The following is a 23,035-nucleotide window of genomic DNA, read 5'->3' as shown; positions in this document are numbered from 1 at the left end:
GCAACTTAACGGACAGGAATATTAAGGCAAATTCGCGCAAGGATTTGCCACATTCTGTGACTCCCACAATATGATTTTTTAAATGATGTTCAGTGTTTAGATGAGCTATTGATCATAGGATGAGAAAGTTGTTGAAGTGCTGCTGCCAGAAACGGGTGGAGCAAGAGAATTACATAACAACTGAAGGCGGCATCGCTGCCAGCCTGCTGATACAAAGTTTGCCACAATTGTTCAGCGTGCGCCGCATTCATTCACACTGATGTGCATTTGCAGGCAGAAAACGAAATTCATTTTGGGATAAAATCTGAAAAATAAATATATTATCCAGAAAGAAAAATAAAGTTGTTTCTACGCGTAATCAATAATTGAGATCGTTTTGCTCACGTGAATGATGCAATTGACAGGGAGATGCTGCTAACGCTTTATAAAAGAAGGATTTTTTTTTTACAGCAGAACAGCACGTTGTGTGTTTCCGGAATCGTGTAGCAATCATGTAGTTAAATGAGTAATTAAAGGCGTGTGGTAGAAGAATGGGAAAACGAAACATATTTTTTAAAAATCAAGGTATTATAACTTAAATACACACGCCACACATCACATATCAATGAAGACTTAATAGTAATACAACACTTAATTACCTCTAAAGGCGACTTTAGCAATCCGGTCTCCCTTGCCCCTGAGGTCTGTCACTGTCCGTAGGTGAACGATTAGAGCCATCACCAATCCCAACTGATTACTCCAGCGTTTTCCTATAGCAGAGGGTCAAAGCGATGTATGATAATTGGAGAGTGGCTTGCTTTGAAGGAGACCAAACGAATGCACAAAGCGTTAGATGGCTGTTCTCAGCAATGCTACATCTCCCCCGCCCATCCTGAACCACTATCAGATCCTGTTTTCTTCCCCTCTGCTGACAGAGAACACTTAAATTATTAAGGAGCCTCCGTGTGGTTCAGCTGCAAGTGGGGCTGGTAGCTTTCACGTGTTTTCTACAGTTTCGTTATGCTGTGCAAGGCAGTTATCTTGGTATCATCATCAGAAATAAGAGGGGGGAGGGGGGTTGGCGACAGAGATCGGGGTGAAAGGAGATTTGAACCGTCAGAGGCGTCACAGAAAACCCAAAGAGTAAGCGAGCCCTAGCAGTGCTTGAACGTTACGTCGAAGCACAACACACCCGGGAAGGAATTCTAATGCCGCCCGATCTGTTTAAGAACACCTTTTATTAAACGCTAGCCACGGTTTCTAAAATGCAACCTGATATGCGCAATTTAAATGAATCTGTTAACGATGCCATGGATTATGCTTATACTGCATTTTTAAAGTGCCGTGCATTTTTCCCAGTAAGTACTCGGATGTCATGTGTTTTAGAATGCAGTAGACGGTTTACACTTTTAGAAGTGTACAATAACGGAAGAATTCCCAAAAAAGCATTGGGCGCTTTATTCAAGTGACGTTTTAACATATGTTAGATCTTCTTTATTTTCAGAAACAGTACCACTCACAACAAAGCAGAAAATCACATCTTTGAGAAACCAACTCAGGGAACAGTGTAAAAGCATTTCAGTATTGTGCTCTTGCGGATCTGACAGAAGATTAATGGAGAAGCATTCATTCTTCACTCTTAAAAATAAAGTTGTTCTTCAGAGTAATGCCGTACGAGAACCCTGTTTTGGTCCCCAACAGAATCCTCCACATGAAGGGTCCAGAATGAACGTTTATTTTTATCTGTCCGAGGTCCTACAAACAGCCACGAATCAATAATAACAGATTTGTGAAATACCAATGGGTTCCTGATTTTAAAATGCTTCCTCCTTGCTGCACACACTAATACAGGGTTAGTTTGATTTTTCTTGATTTGTTAGTATCCAGCAATGTGTTAAAGAAGCAGTATTATATTTTGCTCACACATTAGGGATTTTTGAAAGCCCAAAGGAACACTTTTATGTGTAAAGAAACATCAACAGAACTAAATGGTTCTTTATCAAGCAGTGGTTCTATCATTTATTTTTCATTTTTATTCATTTAGTCTTTATCCCTTAATTAATTTAGTTCTTCACTTGTCCTTTGTTTATGTATATGTTGTACTGTTGTCCCTGGGAATTGTTATTTCGTGCCACTGTGTGCTGCAATACTGTGTATGGATGTTTTGCCAAGAAAATCACTTGACTTGACTCAACTTGACATGTAACTATTGACAATATTGGATCTCTCAAAGCTTGTGAAAAAGAAAATATTGCAAACAATTTGGTGTTGTTTGAGTTATATCTTTTTATGTAGCATAGGAAGCAACTATGATGCAAAATTATTTGTTCTTAACTGTAAAAGCTTATTTTCTATTCCTATTCCTTTTTTCTATTCTTCTAACTACAGAATGCTATTACTACTGTAACAACTATTATTACTACTATTATTATTATTAATAATAATAACAATAATAATAATACATAGAGACATAGACTACTTCATCTGCTAAGAATTTCTTTCATGGGTTTTCTCTTATGCACCCTGAGTGAGAAGTGTACTTTCATAACCAATGCTGTGCATGAATCTGAGTCTAAATATGCCTAACTCACATTTGCCAGTCTCTCAGAAAACCTTTGGATCCTTAATATGCACTGAAGCAGCAATGCCGTGGTTCAGGCCATTTGGATATGTAAACCTCATGTCTACCATACAATAATAACCATACCTCACCCCAAGAGTGTAAGCCATATGTCTTCATCAGACTAAGTCCCACTAGGCAATGTGGGCTGCTTGTTTGTAAATACTACTCCAAGGATCTAACTTCAGAAACTTGTCCAATATATACTTGAGCAGACTTTCCACGGTTTTTGTTTAAAGCCTCATTTGATTGCTTTACCTTCCTACAATACTAGATCAGTTTTCAAAAATTAACCCAATCAGGAACACTAAATTCTCAGGATTGCTGGGACATTTAAGCTCTCCTGTTAAAACTCACAACCCCAAGAGCAGCATAAACCTTTTGAAACCCAAATAAACAGTCAATAGTGCAAATACATTCAAATTCAAAAGAAGAAATTAGAAGGAAAGAGACTTGTAAATTTAATTTCTATTTCAAAACTGTCATAGCTGAGCTTTTGTTATATGAACAACATACAAGGCTTGACTCCTGAATTGCTGGGTGAAATAGTAGGAAGGGAAAGGGGACAATAAGGTCCCACTGGCAGGAACAAAATATGTCAAACAAATGCAAAAGGACAGGAATGGCTAAATTTTGACATACCCTTGAGTTTTACGTGGAAGGTTTTGATAACTGCATGGTATTTAGGAGGTGGTATCTGGTAGAGGAGCAAGTGAAGCTTTGCCCAGAAGAAAAGAGCAGACAATTCATTCAGAGAAGTCTGACCTGCAACTGGAAAACAGATAACGCTAGAGAAGGAACATCTCAAGTGTCAGAGCATTTTGGCCATTAGAGTACACACAGTTCTTGAACTTTGGGACTTTGTAATAATTACAGAGATGTACCTGAACCCACAAGTAGTACTATGGCTAAGTCACAAGTAATCTGGAGGAGATATTTAATGACAGTCTAACTCCGGGAATTAATTGATACGATTAATTATCTACCTGTTTTCATCCAGTCTTCTCTTTCATTTTGGATTGTAACATTCACAAGTAAGCATACGTTTATACTAAAGGTATAGCACAGACGTTTTTATTATTTTATGTAAAAGTGTTATTGTAAAAAGTGCTAGAATTTCTAGCCAAAACAGGCCTCAGTAAAAGCTGCTAATTATATTGTAAATATTTTTTGGATGTGAATATTTTTTCATCGGAATAGTTGTTTTTAATCACATTCTGCACTGACTATATAGTTATGCCCTTATGATTTGCCTACAACAGAATGGAGGAGAGTTCCTAATTGTTTTTATCTTCTGATAGTCTATTTCATTATAGTTAACAGAGGTGGTCAGGTGAAGGGTTTTATGATAATTTATTCCTGAGTACTCTGTAATGTAGGATTTTGTACACTACAGCACATGCTTTTACAGCTGCACATACCTACATTGGTTTAAATATCCCAGGGAGGATACTGAATATTATTTGATTTTATTCTCCAAATTAATTCACATTTCATATTGTCTGTATATCACTTGATTTAAGTCTTTAGACCTATTACATATTATAAACAAAATCTGCAGTACACACAGCATACCTCTTTTATGATTTATTGAAATGTAAATCAAATATATTTTATTGGGGCAAATATTTCCAAATGACACAAAACTGTTTTTTGAGTAACATCATTTTTTAGGGAATATTATCAGGTAATATAAATAACAAGCCTTTAACTACAGTCTAGACTGCTTCTACACTGTAACTGTAATAGGTAAGTAATAAAACGTCCAAAGTACATCAGCCCTTAAGTAGAAAATGGGTTCATGTAATGGATTTTTTTTTAGCTACTGGAATGTCAGTCAAATAAATACGAGACGGAAATGATCAGTGCGGAAGTCCTGCTCTTACGTTTCTTACATGACTCGCAAGACAAGAATATAATCCGTTGTGTAACTGTCATTTACATTCCTTTCACCGCATATGCAAATCAATACAATATATTTTATATGTCCAATTTATTTCAAAATGCGGACTGAGTGAAAGTAAAATGCTTTTATTAGTCAATTAAATTTCAAGCATTTTTGTAAACCCCCCTGGATACACAACGTACCATACCTCCAGTTTTTAATACTTTAGCACTAGACAAGCCCTGAGCATTCTGTCGTTTGCTCAAGGTGAAATCAGTCAGCCAATAGGAAACCCCGACCCAGACGCTGGATGTGTTTGCGTGTTACTTAGAAACACCTGCGCGTATGCAAGTCGCGTGAGAATCTGATCTGCCTGCCACCTGGAGACTCAAATGCGCCTTTTTTAAGAACAGCAATACTCTGCTGTACTTTTTAAAATTCGATCCACTACGAGTGACTTCTTAATTCTGTTTCAGAAGACATGGCCCATAGAAAAGCAGGGAATCTAATCACTGACTACAATGCATCGTATATACCACCAGCACTTATGCCAGGGTAAGCATGACCTGAGTAACTTTTGTTGAATTTGTGAAAAAAAATGTAACAGATGTAACGTTGATGATCCACATTAAGAAAACAGTGGCATATAAAATTATTGTAGGATGAAACTGAGAAAATAATCGTGTGACTTAAATGCTTTGGAGACTTAAATCCGAACCCCTGAAGCACATACGCAACATTAAAATTATCTGTCATTTTGTGAATTTAGTTAATGTCAATTATCAACGGCTATAACTAGTCTTCTAATAATGAGATAACGATATGATTGTTAATTGCACTTTAGCGTTGATTATTTGGGTAGATTACTGATGCTGCCTCTTTGACATTGACACGTTTTACCGACGTTTAGTACTAAAATTTTTCTAAGTATTATGGAATCATTTATTACCAGTATGTACACATACTTGCTTTTATGTATCTATACACAGAAACTCCCAAAAATGGAAAAGTACTGTAGGATCAGCCAGTAGCTCAAAGTAATATGGTCACACTGTTTCCTGGTATAGCTCCTGGTTGATTTTGATTCTTTCCCCATATTATATATATATATTTAGAGGGTCTTGCTATATATTTTGAACACACAATTTATAAATTAATTATGTATGTATGTATGTCCTGGGCATTAGGCAGGAAGCAGCCCTGGACAGCAAGATAGTCAATTCCAGTGCCTATACTTTACACACTACTCCACACTTAGTCTGTTTGGATTCAGCAGTTATCTAAGACTTAATATATTATAATTATATACAGCACACACATAGTGTATAAATATAAACTACTTCTTTTGGATAACTGGCGAATCTTTTTGTTAGAGTGAAGTGGTTCATTTTGAAGCACTGTACCATGCCTGCCAGCGCTGACCTAGTGGATTCTCTCACATTACATCCCTTTTTACAGAAGGACAGTGCCACACTAGTTAGAATTCCTGCAACTTTGGTAGGCTCCTTACTGCTGGAACTGAAGATGCCCATTTAAATGATGGGATACCAGCTCATACTGTTGGTGACTTATTGCCCAGCTAATGCAACTTGCTAGTGCCTTTACGACAGCTATGATATAGTAATATATTCTTAAAATTGTATTCAGATGGCATACTATCATGCAGTACACAGTACACAAAAATGTGCAGTGCAGATCTTTAATGTACATTTGTTTAATAAAATAAATATTCATTAATTCATTTATTGAACTTGTTTGTATCTGTTTTAGAGGCCTGATCCTAAACAGCATTTGGTGCAAGGCATCAATCAGCCCTAAACAGAGCACCAATCTGTCAGCTGGTACAATCTCACATGTGTTTATACTGGACCTATTTACAGTTGTTAATTATTCAAACATGGATGTGAGAACATCAGGAGATTAAAAACCCAAGCAGAAATTAGCAGTATATTCATCATCCAAGAAGGTAGCCACTGTACAGCTGCACCATGATTCAAACCATGTCTTCTAATATTGAGTCCCCAGTGTCACTACCCCATTCATTTGTTCTACATTTTTACTATATGTATAAAAAATGCATTGAATATACCCATACACATCATAAATAATGACCACTTTGTCTAATAATAGTCATCGTAATAATAATGAGCTTCAAAACAGGTCAGGTCAGTTCAGGTTGGGAAGCATGAACTGGTACAGTGTGTTGACTCAGGCCACCACACGATGAAACAGCTCAGGATCCTGGTTGGCAACCCCTCAACCCTCCGGAAATGACCATCTATCTGTTGCCGCCAGGTGTTACTTGGGCATCCCCTTGGTCTGGTCCAGCCACTTGGGTCCTAAGAGCCGGATCACCCTCGGGGAATCATGCCACATGGCCGTAGTGTCATAACTGATGGTCCCTCACAATGCAGGTAATGTGCCTTATTTGGGACTCCGTGATCAACCGCTCATTCGACACAAAGTCAAACTAGTGGTACCCAAGGATTCTCCGAAGAGACACAGTACCAAAGGAATCCAGTATTCATCTCAGGTCACTGGATAGTGTCCATGTCTCGCAACCATATAGCAAGTCAGGAAGCACCAGGACTCTAATGATTTGGACCTTACTCCTTTTGCATAGATATCATGAAGTGCCACACACCCCTTTCCAGTGATCTAATAATCCCCCATGCTCTCCCGTTCTATCTATTGACTTCATAGGAAGAGTCTCTAGAGACATGAATGTCTCTGCAAGCAAACCTCTCGACAAGATCAATACTCTCTCCGCAGACAGACAGACTGCCAATGGCTATGCACAAGAGGTCATTAAAGGCCTGATTTTAACCAGCACACTTGCAAGCCCAGACACTCAGACTCTTTGCTCGGTCTCTCAAGAGCAACGATCAGAGCCTCCATTGACTCCAGGAAGATCACAGCATCTTCATCAAAGTCAAGATCAGTGAATCTTTCTTTACCAACAGATGCCACACAGCTGCTAGACCCGACAACTTTGCCCAACACCAAGTCTATGCATACATTGAAAAGAGTAGGAGAAGGAACACCCCTGTTGAACCCTAGAATCAACTGGGGAAAAACACATAGATTCTGCCTCCACTCTGCACAGCAATCACAGTACCAGTGCACAGGCCGGCCATGATTTCCAGCAACCTTGAGGGGATCTTGCAAATTCTCAGGATGTCCCACAGGGCAGTGATCGATGGTAGCCTTCTTAAGTGTAAAACCAGACTGCTCCGGTCACTGGTAGGTGAGCAAGTGATCAAGGATCCTATTGAGGATGACCCTAGGGGAATAACCCATACCGAGAGCAGTGTTATCCCCCTGTGTTGCCGCAATCCAGGTGATCACTCTACTAGGTGATACTAGGTGGACAACCTTACCACCAGCCTGGAGAAAATCACCCAGGATACCACAGATCCACGCAGCCTTCCCTACCCTCAGTTGGTTTACTACCTCTGCAATCTCAGGGAGATTGGGTGGTTTACAGCTAATTGGAGGATCAGCATGAAAAACCATGGGCCCTGAGATATCCAATGTCCTAGCCAGAGGATCAGCTTTAAAAAGCTGCTCAAAGTAGCCAGCCCAGTGGGTCACAACTGCAGTGTCATCCATAAGGATCGTTCCATCAGCCACCCTGACTGCGACATCCTGAGGAACAGTATTCGGATGTGTGTAATGCTTTGATTTCTCTGTGAGCAGGATATGGGTCACTAGACCATAGATGGTGTCACTTGCTCACAGATTCCTCTAACAAATGCCTCCTTATCTGCCATCAGAACCCTCGCAGCCATCCTTCTCAGTTCCCAGTACAGACCGAAGTTGCCATTAAGACATGCATGAAATCCAGAGCGCCCTGTGAGATGAAGCACTTCCTTCTGGGAACACTGGTAACACAACCCTTAGCAACCTTCAGGGTCTTGTCATGGAAGGTCTCTCACATCACATTAGGATTGGCAGTTGCACCCAAGTCCATACGTTCTTCACACAAACTGTGTGCAGACTCATCAGAAACAGCCTGATCTTGGACTCTGGCCAGGTCCAGCCTCATTTTCCTATTAGGTGGTAGCCTACTGGACCTAAACTGGATCTTCAGAGTAGCAACAACAAGTTTGTATTCAGAATTCATAACCTGGGTACTTTTGTGACTGTTCTAACTGAAACAAAACATGATTTTTAATTAATTACTCTTTTAGTGCTTTCTTGAAAAATCTATTAATCCATGGAACTAATACACTGTATATGAAAGGGCTTTCTCTTGCTGCTCCAACATGTGCCATGTAAGTGTTCTGCAATGCTATATGGTAGCCACAAAAACAGTTCAAAAGCGACCCAAGCACTGAGAATATTCAAAACTTTAATTATCCCTGTGTACACATTTTTGGCTGAATGAGTGTTTTCTTATTTTATGCCAATTAGTATGTATACATACAGTATACTGTATTTGGGTAAGGATATTTCATGGACATATGAAAGACATTTGCTATACAACAGTGTTTTATTTACCCTAATTTTTTGAACCATGGATATTTTTGAAGGTATTTATTTCAGAAAAGCAATAACAATACATACACTTAATGCACTGCTATATTTGTTTTCTTTTGTAAAGATTACAGTACCTTCTGCTTTCATGGATACTTGAATGTGTTAAAACAGTTTATACACATCTGGCCTGTAAATTGATTATTTTTTGTTTAAACATAATTTTGCCAATGTCATTTTACAAACCATTAAAAGACACGATTTGTATCTAGTGAAGTACTAGATGAAATACAGTAGCAGGAAGGTATGTGCTTTCCTGATTCATAACTTACAGGCCATTATTCACCTTTCAACTAACAAGAATGAGAACAGGGTTTATGAGATATTGGTAACAATTGATCTTAAAAAAACATTAGGGGCGGCACAGTGGCACAGTGGGCAGCGCTGCTGCCTCACAGTTAGGAAACCCGGGTTCGCTTCCCGGGTCCTCCCAGCGTGGAGTTTGCATGTTCTCCCCGTGTCTGTGTGGGTTTCCTCCGGGTGCTCCGGTTTCCTCCCACAGTCCAAAGACATGTAGGTTAGGTGCATTGGCGATTCTAAATTGTCCCTAGTGTGTGTGTGTGTGCCCTGCCCGGGGTTTCTTTCCTGCCTTGCGCCCTGTGTTGGCTGGGATTGGCTCCAGCAGACCCCCGTGGATGGATAAAATATTTAATAACCTGACAAGCAAAGAGCTCTTTCAATAAATGTTTCAGTTATGATACAGTTATATATATATTAAAATAGCTTTTCTTGATTACACAAGCTACTTTATTTTTTAAATTTCAAATGTCACATTTTCTGACAGCACACATTTTCTACCCTTTTGGGCCCTATACTGATGTTTAGCATACTATACTTTCACTCCCTATAGCTACCACATACTGTATGTCCTGGATTATGTATTTGGATATTAACCTTGTAAACCTTTTTATTTCTTAGTTGTACTGTGTCTCATAGTGTTCAAAGACCTTTTTTCATGCATTTTGTATGTCACAATTTATAGGACATCTTTACCTATTACAATTCATTCATCCATCTGATTTGTTAACATAATTAACAAATAAAAGATCTTACACATATATACATAGCTTGTCTTCTCTTTGTGTTAAGTACCCAGTGAGACAATTTGCACATTTTAACGTATCCTTTTAAAACACCAAGATATCATATAGTTTTTTAAATGTCCTCACCTTTTGATAATATTCTAATTGTCATATCTTTATCACATTTATCTTTAAAGGTTTAGCCATACAACCATTTTCTGAAGTTTGTTCTCTAGTACTGGATCACAAGTAGCTGGACCTGACAATACAGGGCCACTCTTAAAATTTTAATTGATTTTGGTAAAAAAGCTTTGCACTTTCTTTTTCAGGTACCGTGGCCACGTACCAACTACCACATTTCTGTATGGTGACACGTATGGGAACACAACAAAAAAATACTTTCAGGATTTTCGCTCAACAGTGCTAGAAGCAAGTCAGAGTCCATACAGCACTGGGGGCCAGTTTCCTACAGTGCAGTCTTTCAACCCTTCTCTGATGGTTGCTCATAGATCTCGGGAAAGGGACAGAGTAATTTATACTCCACAGTGGTCTAAGAACAACATTGATTCCAGCCGGCAGCAAGAACTTGAAGAATTTCACAAGGTAAATATAATTTGAAAAAAAGCAGGAGCTGCTAAATTGTAATCTATTTTTTAACAAAATCCTGTAAATAGCTATTGCACTAACTGAAATAAAAATTACTAAAAGTAAATCAATTAAATACACAAAACTAATTCAATAGATAATTACTGCTGAAAATCTATAGCTTTTATCAATTCAGTTTTGTTGTTTTAGAGATGGACACAATACACTGTTATCTCCCTTCTATGTAAAAGATAATTAAAAAATTATGTGAACTATGAAAGAGAAACTAATTAATCATTTTAAAGCATATATTTAAATATTTAAGCCCATTGATTGTGTTTATCCTTTTTAAAAGTAACCATGCATATTAGAGTACCCTGCATAAAATTGAAAATGTATACATGTGCTGTCTTCATGAAGGGTTTTCAAATTCACCCATGCACGAATGGAATGATTTATTCAGCAGTAAACTCTTGAATGACTGTTTTGGTAAATCTTAATTATTACTCTTAAATATATGTGATGAAAGACTTAAAGGATGATTAGCTTTCATAACTGACATTTGATTTGAAGACTGTATTGTTAGGTCTATCTCTTCCTACCATTATCATCAATTTAAAAATATCAGTGCAGTGCATATATTTTTCATCTCTTCTCATTCTCAAGCTAACTTAATCCAGTTCAGTTCATGGGGGACTGGAGCCTATCCCAGTTGTACTTGTTGTGAGGCCGGAAACATCCTAAGACAGGGCCCCAGTCCTTCAAAGAGTCTGTTCATATTCGAGCCCAGTTGAAATAATGGAAATATTTTAGTTTAGGTACTATCTGTGCATCTATTAGTCACATTCTATAACATCATTAGCAGTTAATTGGTCTTCATAACACAAAGCACCAACCAACTGGCTATTTATCATTGTTAAATATGTCATATTACTGTAAAATAACTTCACTTTAGAATGGTCTGAAGTGGCTAAAGTGGGACATAATATATCTCTCAATATTGCATACCTCAGTATAAGGCTTATAACTACTTTGAAAATGTTATTCACAAGGAGCTTTTCCCGCATATCACAAACTCTTAATATGCTGCAGTGTACAGAAATGAATGACCACTTTAGTGATGCTTTGTAAACATTAGTCAAGTCAAAGTCAAAGTGAACTTTATTGTCATCTCAATCATATACAAGTATACAGATAGACGAAATTGCGAAGCTCAGGGTCCACAGTGTAACAACATGAAGTGCAAATAATAAATTAAAAATAGATTTAAAATTTAAATTTAAAGTTAAAACACAAACAAGACAAGACATTGTGCAAAGACAAGACAAAGAAGTAGCAGCAATATTGATGTGTAGTTAGCAATATGAACATTGATGCAATGTATGGTATTTGCAAAACCTATTATTAAGACCAAAAGATGATTTTGTTAAGGTCTTATTACATAATAATATGTGAGTAATAAATTAATCATCCAGTAGATGCAATATACCAAAGGTAAAGTATTACTGAAATTATCAGTTAACCTTACTTGCAAGTCTTTGGGAATATGCAAGGAAATTCTGTAGAGAAACAGGAAGAACATACCAGATCTGCATGTACTCCACTGCCTTAGCACCTGCATCTATCTATCTATCTAGACTGAAAAATCCCAGATTTCTTCATGTTCAAGTAAATGTATTTTTATAGGATTGTGATGCAAAACATTGTTTCCCATTATGCTAAAGAAGAAGCATTGGGATCCATAGAGCAGTGTTACTCAAAAATACCAGGAAGGGCAAAGGTTTGTGATAATGTTGGCACTGGTCAAGAAATATTCAAAGATTGTAGTGCAGACAGTGTAAACAACAAAGCCTATCCAGAACATGTGGCTGAAGGAAGTAGGTTCTTAAAGGCATATCCCATGGTAAATGAGGCTGGCCAGGTTAATGGAAAGTGTATTTTATACAAAAGCTTAAATTGTAAAACAGTTCTCCTATGGAACCATTCACCCAACCTAATTTACAATAGAACTTATTCAGTGTGCAGGTGAAAAAAATTAGCATATTTCTTTGTTAAACCAAAAAAGCACAAAGTTCTTATTTACAGGATAACTTTATAATGTATAGCTCATTGGTATAACTGTGTTTCATTTTATTTGTACATATTTTGTACTTAAATTTGAGAAGTTTGTAAAAAAAAAAAATTTCAAAGTTTTACTTAAAACTATGGTTAAAATATGTTGAAATGTTTGTAGGCCTATAACCAAACAAAAACAGGTACTTACCCTTTGCAAAGGGAGGTTAGTCGGCAGCCATTTTGATAAGGTCTTACAGTAGCCATTTTAGGAAGGGCTATATGATTCTTCCCTGAAATGCATAGATTGTCTCCGTTTCACTTTCTGTTTGAGGAAAAGCCAATGTAAACTTTTTCTTTACATGCTGCGGAATATATTAAAATGATCTATATTTTTAAAATATTAAAATTGAGGTTTAATGTGAATTTATTTTTCTGTTAGATGCATGTAATTGTATTTTTACCTGAGAAGCACAAATACAGGGTTTTATTATAATTTTAATTATAATAGAGTCTACAACACCATTTTAGAGAATAGACAAAAGACTGTGATTTTAAAATTCATATAGATGGAACTATTACTGTTCATTTAGCATAAATATTATACTGTAAATAATCATTCCAAAAGAATAAATAGAAATTCATGTTGTTCTTTATTTGAAAAAAGTGGTCACTGTTGTTCATTCTTCTCATTTTTAAACATGCTTAATCCAGTTTTAGTGTCGTAGAAGACCTGGACCTATAGCATCATCAACAATAAGGCAGGGACATATCCTGAACAATATGCTAGTCTCTTGCTGGATGACAAATGCACCCTTGGCCATCATACAGACACCAATTATCTTAACTTTCATGTTTTTGGAATGTGGGAGAAAACTGGGAGTTCTTAGAATCAAAATTCACACAGATACAGGGAGACCATGCCAGATCCATACAGACTTGACTGGAATTCTGACTCAAGCCAAAACATACTGTATATGTTAATGTCTATGATTTACCAAAAAAGAATTTAGTGTTAATATTTTTGCTTTGATGGATGGGCAACATTCAAGCGTTAGATTCACTACATAATCTCTTATGCTGCTGGGATAAGCTTTTCCCCCAGTATCCCTACATAGGACAAAGTGGGCTAGAGAATTAATGACTATCCAGTACATATAGCTAACAGAAGTTCTAAACAAGATAAAAGCTTTCTGTTTCTGTTATCACTTTAGCTCTTGGTGTAATGCTGTCTTGTCACCTTAAAATTTTAGTCACTTCTTTCTACAAAAGTATTATTTTATAACCATAATATAGTATTAAAATGCAAGTTCTCCAGAATAAAATAAAGTTTCTGTTTATTGTAAAATAAGATTGAAATTTTGTTGAAAAGAGCTTTAACTAAATCATTCCTGCATTATGTATTATCTTTTTTTGTCTTTTGAATAGCTTTCACAGAAACACAGAGAAAATTACAATGACAAAAGTGGAACTGTGCCAGAAGTAGGATACTTCATACTTCCTGATTAAAATGGAATTCTCCAGTGTTTATGTAAATATCCTAAAATTGGAACTTATGTGTTGTACACTGTATGGGTTAATGTGAAAATCATCCATTACCACTTTTTCACTACAATCCAAGCATATTTGTTTACTTCCACTTCCTTTTTCCAAAGGAACAGTCTGTGAATTTTTGCTCAGTGTTTGAAACACCTTCAATGAGAACACAGTAACATATTAGTTTCATCACATAGGTAACAAGACTGTCATTGACTGTGGGTGCCATTTTGACATGCTTGCTTTGATTGTTTGGTTTGGCTTTTTTGTACATATTTTGTTGTATTTATTTATTCATACCATATTTATTTGTTGTGCAAAAATGGCATTAAAGGGCCACCGAACTACAGACAAGCTGTTAGCACTTACTTTTGTTTTGGCTGATAACAGTTTCCTGTGACTTGTAAATTGGCATTTTGGACTGCACAAAACAATTCACCATCCAAAATTAAAACATAGAGCAAGGGTATATAAACATACAGTATCAAAAAGAGCAATTACCAATGCAATAATTTCCTCCATATTTTGTGTTTGGCTAAATATACAGATATTTGCCAGTGTAAATATTTTCTTCTTCAACATTCTTGTTTGCTTAGACAAAGATTGTACTGGAGGATGAAATTATGTCTCTACTCCACAAAGTTTATTCTCTGCTTTTCAAAGCTGGTAGCACTGTGAGCATTTTTTATTTCTCCAGTGCCATAAATACCACCCAGCCATCCCTGTTAAGGAGTAAAGTCATACAGTAGATATACAGGTGGATGAGACTATGGAGTCCTGGATAATGGACTATCTGTCAGACAGACCACAGTTTGTGAAACTCAAGAACTGTGTTTCTGATGTGGATGTAAGCAACACTGGAGCACCACAAGGAATGGTCCTGTCTCAGTTTCTCTTCATTCTGTACACTTCAGACTATAAATATAACACTAGGTCATGTCACTTGCTGAAATTCTCAGATAATTTTTTACTTATGGGGTCATTGATGATGGGGATGACACAGAGAATAGGAGTCAGGTAGATAACTTTGCAACTTAACATCAGCAAAACCAAGAAGCGGAGTATTGACTTTCGCGGTAGCAAAGAGCCTCTAGGTCTGCTCACTATTCAAGGAGTGAATGCAGAGGTGGTTCACTCCTACAAGTACGGTACTTGGGCGTCCACATCAGTGACAGATCGGACTGGTCTTATAACTCATAATGAATAACCCTTAACATATTCAATACCATTTACTTCATTAGTTGCTTCACTCATAGTTTATGCATTAAATAGATTAGATTAGATTAGATTAGATTAGATAAATTTGGGGAAATTCAGATGCATACAGCAGTAGAAACATAAAAAACAAGGATAGAAAGTCACAGGACAAATAATACAGCCAATGAATGAATAAATAAATAAATAGATCATATTGTCAATATTCATTAATTCTTTATTTAATATATTCTCATTTTTGTGTAAATGGTATTAAATGGTATAGGTAATACAATCAAGTTTGAACATGCATAGTAAATATCTCATAAAACAGATATATTTAAAAGTATAACCTCTAAACTAGAATGGCAGACAGCTTCTGACAACATAGTATTTAATTGGACTAATAACTATTAAACATGCATTTTAATTTTTTTGTCTTCAACAGGAAGATCTACTGCAGTAAATCTGTCAATAATAATGACTATGTGGATAACGCTAGCTACAAGAAAAAGATTCTTAAAGGAAACAGCCGTCAATGTATAACTGTTACAATGGCAATGTTCAGCCTTTCTCATACCACTTCATTTTTCTTTTGCTTGTCTGACATTGGAAACTTATTTTTAAATAAAATATACATTTGTGTACATTAGCTTATGATGAAAATATGCAAGCAATAAAATATGATTGGTAATACTAACAGTTGTCTGCTATATATTTTATAAAGACTTAAAAATACATTTTGTAACTACATAACATTTGCATTTGGAAAATCTACTGTGTGTAAATGAATATAGCACTTCATTTAATAAATACTATTTTTGTGCCAGACCTCAGTAATATTGCTATTAAATGTATTTTTACATATATGTTATATAATGTGGGGAACAGCCCGGACACAGACAGGTAGACATGTTGGTTTCACCACACACATGTTTATTGTACATATTTACACGTTCCAGAAGTGCACAATCCCAGTGCCGCAGCACCAATCACCACTTAAATCCTTGGCCACACTCACAATGCCTTCATTCTCTTGGTCCGCCTCCTCTCCTCTCCTCTCCTCTCCTCTCCTCTCCTCTCCTCTCCTCTCGTCTCCTCTCCTTTCCTCTGAGCTCCGTCCTTCTTCCACCCGACTCTTGCCAATGACTGGAGGGAGGCGGCCCCTTTTATACACCCCGGATGGACTCCAGGTGCATCCTGAGGAGCTTCTGTAGCCACACCCCTGTGTGGTAGAAGCTCTGGCGGTGTATCCGGAAGTCCTCCGGGTGTCCCCAATCCTCTTCCCCCCAGCACTTCCAGGTGTGGCGGAATTGCTGAGGTCCAGGGCTCCCAAGGCATTGGGGCGCCCCCTGGTGGTGGCCACGGGCCCCTACAGGGTTGAGCTTCCAAGCTCTGTACCCGTGGCCCCCAAAGCAACCAGGGCGGGCGCCCCCTCGTGTTCTGGAGGAGGCACAAGCCCTCCTCCTGTCCTCCTGGGCATCCCAGCCGGGCATGAACCCCAGCCGGGTACCACAATAAGGGTTGTTAGCCCTACTGTTTCAGAGTTTTCAACCATCTGTGTGGACTTTCTCCATATAGTTTGGTTTCTTTACACATTCCACACAGGTGCGGGTTGTGTTAATTCATTCATTCATTTATCGTCCAACCTGCTTTGTGCTAACCAGGGTTGCAGCCGGTGCTGAAGTCTATCCCAGCTAACATTGGGAACAAACCCTGGACAGGGCATCAGTCCATCACAGGGTGAACACTCACACACACACACAAACACACACTCCAACCACACTACAATTCAGTGCCACAAATCCATCTAACCTGCATATGTTTGGAGTATGGGAGGGAACCAGAACACCTGGAGGAAACCCAGACAGACAAGGGGAGGACATGTAAACTCCATGCAGGGAGTACCCGGGATGCAAACTCTGATCTCCCTACTGTGCCACTGTGCTGCCCAGGCTATGTTAATTGCCTTATATAAATGATTGCAGTGTAAGTGTAAGTGTGGGAGTGTGTGAGTGTGCTCTGCAGTGGACAAATGACCATTCAGGACTGGTTCTTTCCCTGTGCCCACTTGCTGCCCAAGGCTGCACATTACTGACTATTACATTAGAATAACATAGTTACTTTTAATTCTTTTTTTCACTATTTCAGAGCTTTTATGTGCACATTTTTGAAAGTGTGGATTAGATTAAATTAGATTATATTAGATCCTAATGTGATCTAATCTAATCATAACTCTTCTAATCGTAACATATGCCATAGTCATTCTAATTCATATAATTGGAGACTTACAAAAATTTGAGACAAATAAATTATAAGAACATTTAGAACATATTTTTCTGAATTAGGCTTTATTTGTTCATTATTCGCTATTATGTGTTTAGCATCATATTAAAAGAACAGGGAATGCACAAATCAGTGTGTTTCCTCGTGCCGGTCCCAAGCCCGGATAAATGGGGAGGGTTACGTCAGGAAGGGAATCCGGTGTAAAATTTTGCCAAATCAATATGCGAACAACAACAATACAAATTTCCATACCGGATCGGTCGAGCCCCGGGTTAACAATGACCGCCACCAGTACTGTTAGCCAACAGGGTGCTGGCGGAAATTGGGCTACTGTTGGCCGAAGAAGAAGAAGGAGAAGAAGTGTGGGGAGACGTGTCCAGACTCAGGAGGAGAGGAGGAAAGTAAAGAGAGTGGAACTGAGGGTAGGAGCTTTGAATGTTGGCAGTATGACTGGTAAGGGGAGAGAGTTAGCAGATATGATGGAGAGAAGGAAGGTTGATATATTGTGCGTGCCAGAGACTAAATGGAAAGGGAGTAAGGCCAGGTGGATTGGAGGTGGATTCAAATTGTTCTATCATGGTGTGGATGGGAGTAGAAATGGGGTAGGAGTTATTCTAAAGGAACAGTATGTCAAGAGTGTTTTGGAGGTGAAAAGAGTGTCAGGCAGAGTAATGATTATGAAGCTGGAAATTGGAGGTGTGATGATGAATGTTGTTAGTGAATATGCACCTTAAGTTTGGTGTGTAATGGGTGAGAAAGATTTTTGGAGTGAGTTGGATGAAGTGATGAACAGTGTACCTAATAGACAGAAAGTGGTGATTGGAGAGGATTTCAATGGGCATGTTGGTGAAGGGAATAGAGGAGACGAGAAGGTGATGGGTAGGTATGGTGTCAAGGAGAAGAGTGAAGAAGTTCAGTGGATAGTGGATTTTGCCAAAAGGATGGACATGGCTGTGATGAATGCGTATTTTAAGAAGAGGGAGGAACATAGGGTTACGTAGAAGAGTGGAGGAAGATGCACACAGGTAGATTACATCGTATGCAGAAGAGTTGATCTGAAGGAGATTGAAGACTGCAAAGTGGTGGCAGGGGAATGTGTAGTTAAGCAGCATAGGATGGTGGTCTGTAGGATGACACTGGAGATCAAGAAGAGGAAGAGAGTGAGGGCAGAGCCAAGGATCAAATAGTGGTTGAAAAAGGAAGACTGCAAGGTTGAGTTTAGGGAGGAGGTGAGACAGGCTCTGGGGGGCAGTGAAGAGTTGCCAGACAGCTGGGAAACTACAGCAGATGTAGTAAGGGTGACAGCAAGAAGGGTTCTTGGCATGACATCTGGAAAGAGGAAGGAGGAAAAGGAAACCTGGTGGTGGAATGAGGAAATACAGGAGAGTATACAGAGGAAGAAGATTGCAAATAACAAGTGGGATAGTCAGAGAGATGCAGAAAGTAGACAATAGTACAAGGAGATAAGGCGCAAGGTGAAGAGAGACATAGCAAAGGCTAAAGAAAAGGCGTATGATGAGTTGTATGAGAGGTTGGACACTACAGATGGAGAAAAGGACCTGTAACCGATTGGTTAGACAGAGGGACCAAGCTGAGAAAGATGTGCAGTAGGTTAGGGTGATAAAGGATAAAGATGGAAATGTACTCACAAGCGAAGAGAGTGTGTTGAGCAGATGGAAAGCGTACTTTGGGAGGCTGATGAATGAAGAGAATGAGAGAGAGACAGAAGGTTGGATGATGTGGAGATAGTGAATCAGGAAGTGCAACGGATTAGCAAGGAGGAAGTAAGGACAGCTATGAAGAGGATGAAAAATGGAAAGGCCGTTAGTCCAGATGACATACCTATGGAAGCATGGAAGTGTTTAGGAGAGAGTGGAGTTTTTAACCACATTGTTTAATGGAATCTTGGAAAGTGAGAGGATGCCCGAGGAGTGGAGAAGAAGTGTACTGGTGCCGATATTTAAGAATAAGGGGGATGTGCAGGACTGCAGTAACTACAGGGGAATAAAATTGATGAGCCACAGCATGAAGTTATGGGAAGGAGTAGTGGAAGCTAGGTTAAGAAGTGAGGTGATGATTAGTGAGCAGCAGTATGGTTTCATGCCAAGAAAGAGCACCACAGATGTGATGTTTGCTCTGAGGATGTTGATGGAGAAGTTTAGAGAAGGCCAGAAGGAGTTGCATTGCATCTTTGTGGACCTGGAGAAAGCATATAACAGGGTGCCTCGAGAGGAGCTGTGGTATTGTATGAGGAAGTCGGGAGTGGCAGAGAAGTATGTAAGAATTGTACAGGCTATGTACAAAGGAAGTGTGACTGTGGTAAAGTCTGCGGTGGGAGTGACGGATGCATTCAAGCTGTAGGTGGGATTACATAAGGGATTGGCTCTGAGCCCTTTCTTATTTGCAATGGTGATGGACAGGTTGACAGATGAGATTAGACAGGAGTCCCCATGGACTATGATGTTTATTGATGACATTGTGATCTGTAGCAATAGTAGGGAGCAGGTTGAGGAGACCCTAGAGAGGTGGAGATATGCTCTAGAGAGGAGAGTGTGGATGAAAAAGGCACACTGAAAAGCAGGCAGATAATATTTCTCAATTCTCTTTTTTATTCATTCGGAGTCACAGTAAGTAGAGATTCAAAAGAGTAAAACTTATTGCCGCAAAGCTCAATTGAACACCGAGAAAAAATTAGGAGGGGTTTTTATAATTCAGCATTTCATGATTAATAAGACAGAAAGAACATCCTTATCAAAACAGTAAAGTTAAACAATATGTCTGTTGAGCTAAGCATTATCTGTGTTCTCAAAGTTAAGCACAGGAGAGACGCCTTTGCATAAACTACATGTACTTTCTGCAGCCTTGTGACCTTGTCCCTGAAACATTCACTCTGAGAAAAGGAAAACAAGAAACAGCTTAGATTTTATTCATGTGGACACTATTTCTCCTGAACCCTGGAATAACATATTTTTGTTAGTTCATAAGCCAAAGCGTCTCTCACTGGCAAGTTACAAAATAGTTATTATAAAAATTCTAATTTACTAAACACACAAAATACATGGTGCTGAGGAGAACATTCTTCTTCTACATTCCCCCCTTTTTGAACCAACAAAAATATGGGTTACATAGGAGTAACGCGGGAAAGAGTAGGAGAAGGGAAAGGAGTGGAAGAAAAGGAGGAAGAAATTCGAAGCATGCATTCTTCGTGTAACATATAAGTCTTGGCCACGGAGGCAGTGAAATACTGGGACACAATATATTTGATCAGGGGAACGATACAGCAGGCCACAAGCAACAGAATGATAAAAGCAACGGCCAGTGAAATAAAAACTGACCTTAGCCATTGGCCCCAGGATCCAAAAGTAGACATAAACCATTGATCCCAGGGGTTAGAAATGCCAGAATTGGTAGCTAATTCATTTGAAAGGGCAGTTAAACCTGTCAAAGCACGGGTGATTGATACATCGGGAGCCATATTATTAGGGATGTAAGTGCAGCACGCATCACCAAACATAGTACATACACCCCCCTTTTTCGGCGAGAAGCATGAAGGGGGAACTATAATTACTAGAGAAGCAGGTATAATTGATTTCATGAGACTGGAACATCGGGGGAGTCATATGAGAAGTGGGGGGAAAGAGGAGAGAAAGTGTAATGCAGTTAGAGTCTTTTGGTGTGGATGGAGAGGTAAAAAGGGCAATGAGAACAGGAGAAAAGTCTGAACCAGAAGTTGGGGAGACGGGTGTGTGTGCAGGAGAATGAGAGGTGTTAGAAACAGGATTGTCAATCTTAATTAGAAATCTCCCTAAAGGGTCTGTTCCAGATACATATGCCCCTAATATATAGGTTGCTGAGTCATGTAAAGAAGGGTTCTTCAAAGTGATGATCAAGGGGTTACAATGGTTGTCAGCACATTTATGAGAAGCATGTCCTTTTATGATAGAAAACCGATTTTTCAAACCGTATTTTTGGGCCTCAAAGGGTTTGATAACCCCAGTCCTCAGTTCCAGTGTTAGCAAAAACCCATTGCCAGGTGTCGCAGTTACTCCCCCAATAATACTTTGAAACAGTCATACACACGTATTTGTCAGACCAGGTCCACTGGGCTTGTCGACCAGTCCCACAGTTGATAATAGAGCAGAAATCAACCTGCACTGATGTGGTGATTCCTAACGGGAAAGTCAAGGTGACCAGGGCAGTAGACAAGGGAAAAGAAAAGCATAGTAGCACAGCAATCAAGGGTGCCATCTCTTGCAATGTGAGGCGTGAATCCAAGTGGGCAATCCTTCCATTTTCACTGCATGTGGTGTGGACAGAAGAACTTGGAACGGTCCTCTCCACCTCGGCTGATGCCAATGTTTCCTCCGAGTGTCACGGACGAGGATCCAAGTGCCTAAGGGAATCGGCGTGTCTTTAGATGGAAGACTAGTCCTCCAGGCCTGGTTAACCTGCTCATGGACTTCTTTCAGAGAAGCTCGGAGACCTGTAAGACAAGAGAGAAGATCATTGTCCACAGTATGCAGGTTAACATTTCCCATAACCATGCCCACAGGCATGGGTCATCCGGTCAGAATTTCAAACGGCGACAGTCCTAATTGCCGGTGTGTTCTTCCCCTCAATCCCATTAAGGCCAGAGGCAAAGTGTCCGGCCAGGATAAATTTGTCTGCTCACAGATTTTTGCTAATTTAGATTTTAGGGTGCCATTATCAGTTTGTAATTTCTGTGGTATGCCCCACCTAGGAATAATTTCTTTGATTAAAGCTTTGGCTACAGTTTTAGCATCAGCGTGTTTAGAAGGAAAAGCTTCTACCCATTGGGAGAACACATCAACAATTACTAGACAATAACGGTAACCTTTAGACAGAGTTAGTTCAATGAAATCCATTTGGAGGTGTTCAAACGGACCCATTGGATTAGGTGTAACAGCGGGACTTACCTGGACTTACCTGGGTGCCCTTTTCCTACATTAAACTTTTGACATAATGCACAGCGCCTGCAGAACTGCTCTGCATATGTAGAGAAGCCTACAGCTTCCCAGTGTTTTTCAACATCTTGAATCGTGGCATCCTTTCCAGCATGGTCTAGGCCATGAGCGATTTTTGCCATACCTGGGAAAGAAGCCTTTGGTAGGAAAGGTTTGTTAGTTTGCCTATGGGTTCAGATTCCATCAGAGAGGGACCCTTCTTTGGACCATTTTCTTTTTTCTCTGTCCGTGGCTGCACTCTGTAAAGAAACAAGTTGATTATCAGAGTCCTGGTTATTTCTCTGTTGGAATAAAGAGATTGGTGTGTTATTATATGCAGCCTGTTTAGCAAAGTGATCAGCTAATTCGTTTC

At 38.9% G+C, this 23,035-nt stretch overlaps 3 protein-coding genes across 13 annotated transcripts in view; 2 read left to right on the top strand and 1 right to left on the bottom strand.

Annotated features, from left to right (window-relative positions):
• Positions 1 to 993, bottom strand: part of otofa (otoferlin a) — a 608,533-nt gene extending 607,540 nt beyond the window's left edge. For 3 of the 11 annotated variants that reach the window (XM_051924237.1, XM_051924236.1, XM_051924244.1), the window contains exon 1: positions 639 to 991. In XM_051924237.1, coding sequence (XP_051780197.1) covers positions 639 to 717 — 79 coding nt within the window. In that variant the 5' untranslated portion in view covers positions 718 to 991. Of the gene's footprint in view, positions 1 to 638 lie in introns of all 11 variants that reach the window. The other 8 variants (XM_051924238.1, XM_051924241.1, XM_028797346.2 and 5 more) reach the window with 5 other exon arrangements.
• The window catches only part of selenoi (selenoprotein I), a 788,955-nt gene that overhangs the window by 731,965 nt on the left and 33,955 nt on the right, over positions 1 to 23,035 (top strand). The window lies entirely within an intron of this gene.
• On the top strand, positions 4,811 to 16,112 carry fam166c (family with sequence similarity 166 member C). The gene is made up of 4 exons (XM_028799154.2): positions 4,811 to 5,039; positions 10,375 to 10,648; positions 14,111 to 14,213; positions 15,861 to 16,112. Exons 1-3 carry the CDS (start codon positions 4,966 to 4,968, stop codon positions 14,189 to 14,191), a joined length of 429 nt encoding a protein of 142 aa, XP_028654987.1. The 5' UTR covers positions 4,811 to 4,965; the 3' UTR covers positions 14,192 to 14,213; positions 15,861 to 16,112.

The sequence above is a fragment of the Erpetoichthys calabaricus genome, chromosome 3 (genome assembly GCF_900747795.2).
Source record: "Erpetoichthys calabaricus chromosome 3, fErpCal1.3, whole genome shotgun sequence".
Taxonomy (NCBI): Eukaryota; Metazoa; Chordata; class Cladistia; order Polypteriformes; family Polypteridae; genus Erpetoichthys; species Erpetoichthys calabaricus.
Note: the sequence above shows the minus strand (reverse complement) of the source record. Positions and strands in the feature narration are given on the sequence as shown.

Bases quoted from the DNA above. Each gene is read 5' to 3' on its own strand.
- fam166c (XM_028799154.2), top strand. From the start codon at position 4,966: ATGGCCCATAGAAAAGCAGGGAATCTAATCACTGACTACAATGCATCG. The intron at 5,040-10,374 runs GTAAGCATGACC...TTTCTTTTTCAG, and splicing joins CCACCAGCACTTATGCCAGG to GTACCGTGGCCACGTACCAA. The intron at 10,649-14,110 runs GTAAATATAATT...TCTTTTGAATAG, and splicing joins AACTTGAAGAATTTCACAAG to CTTTCACAGAAACACAGAGA.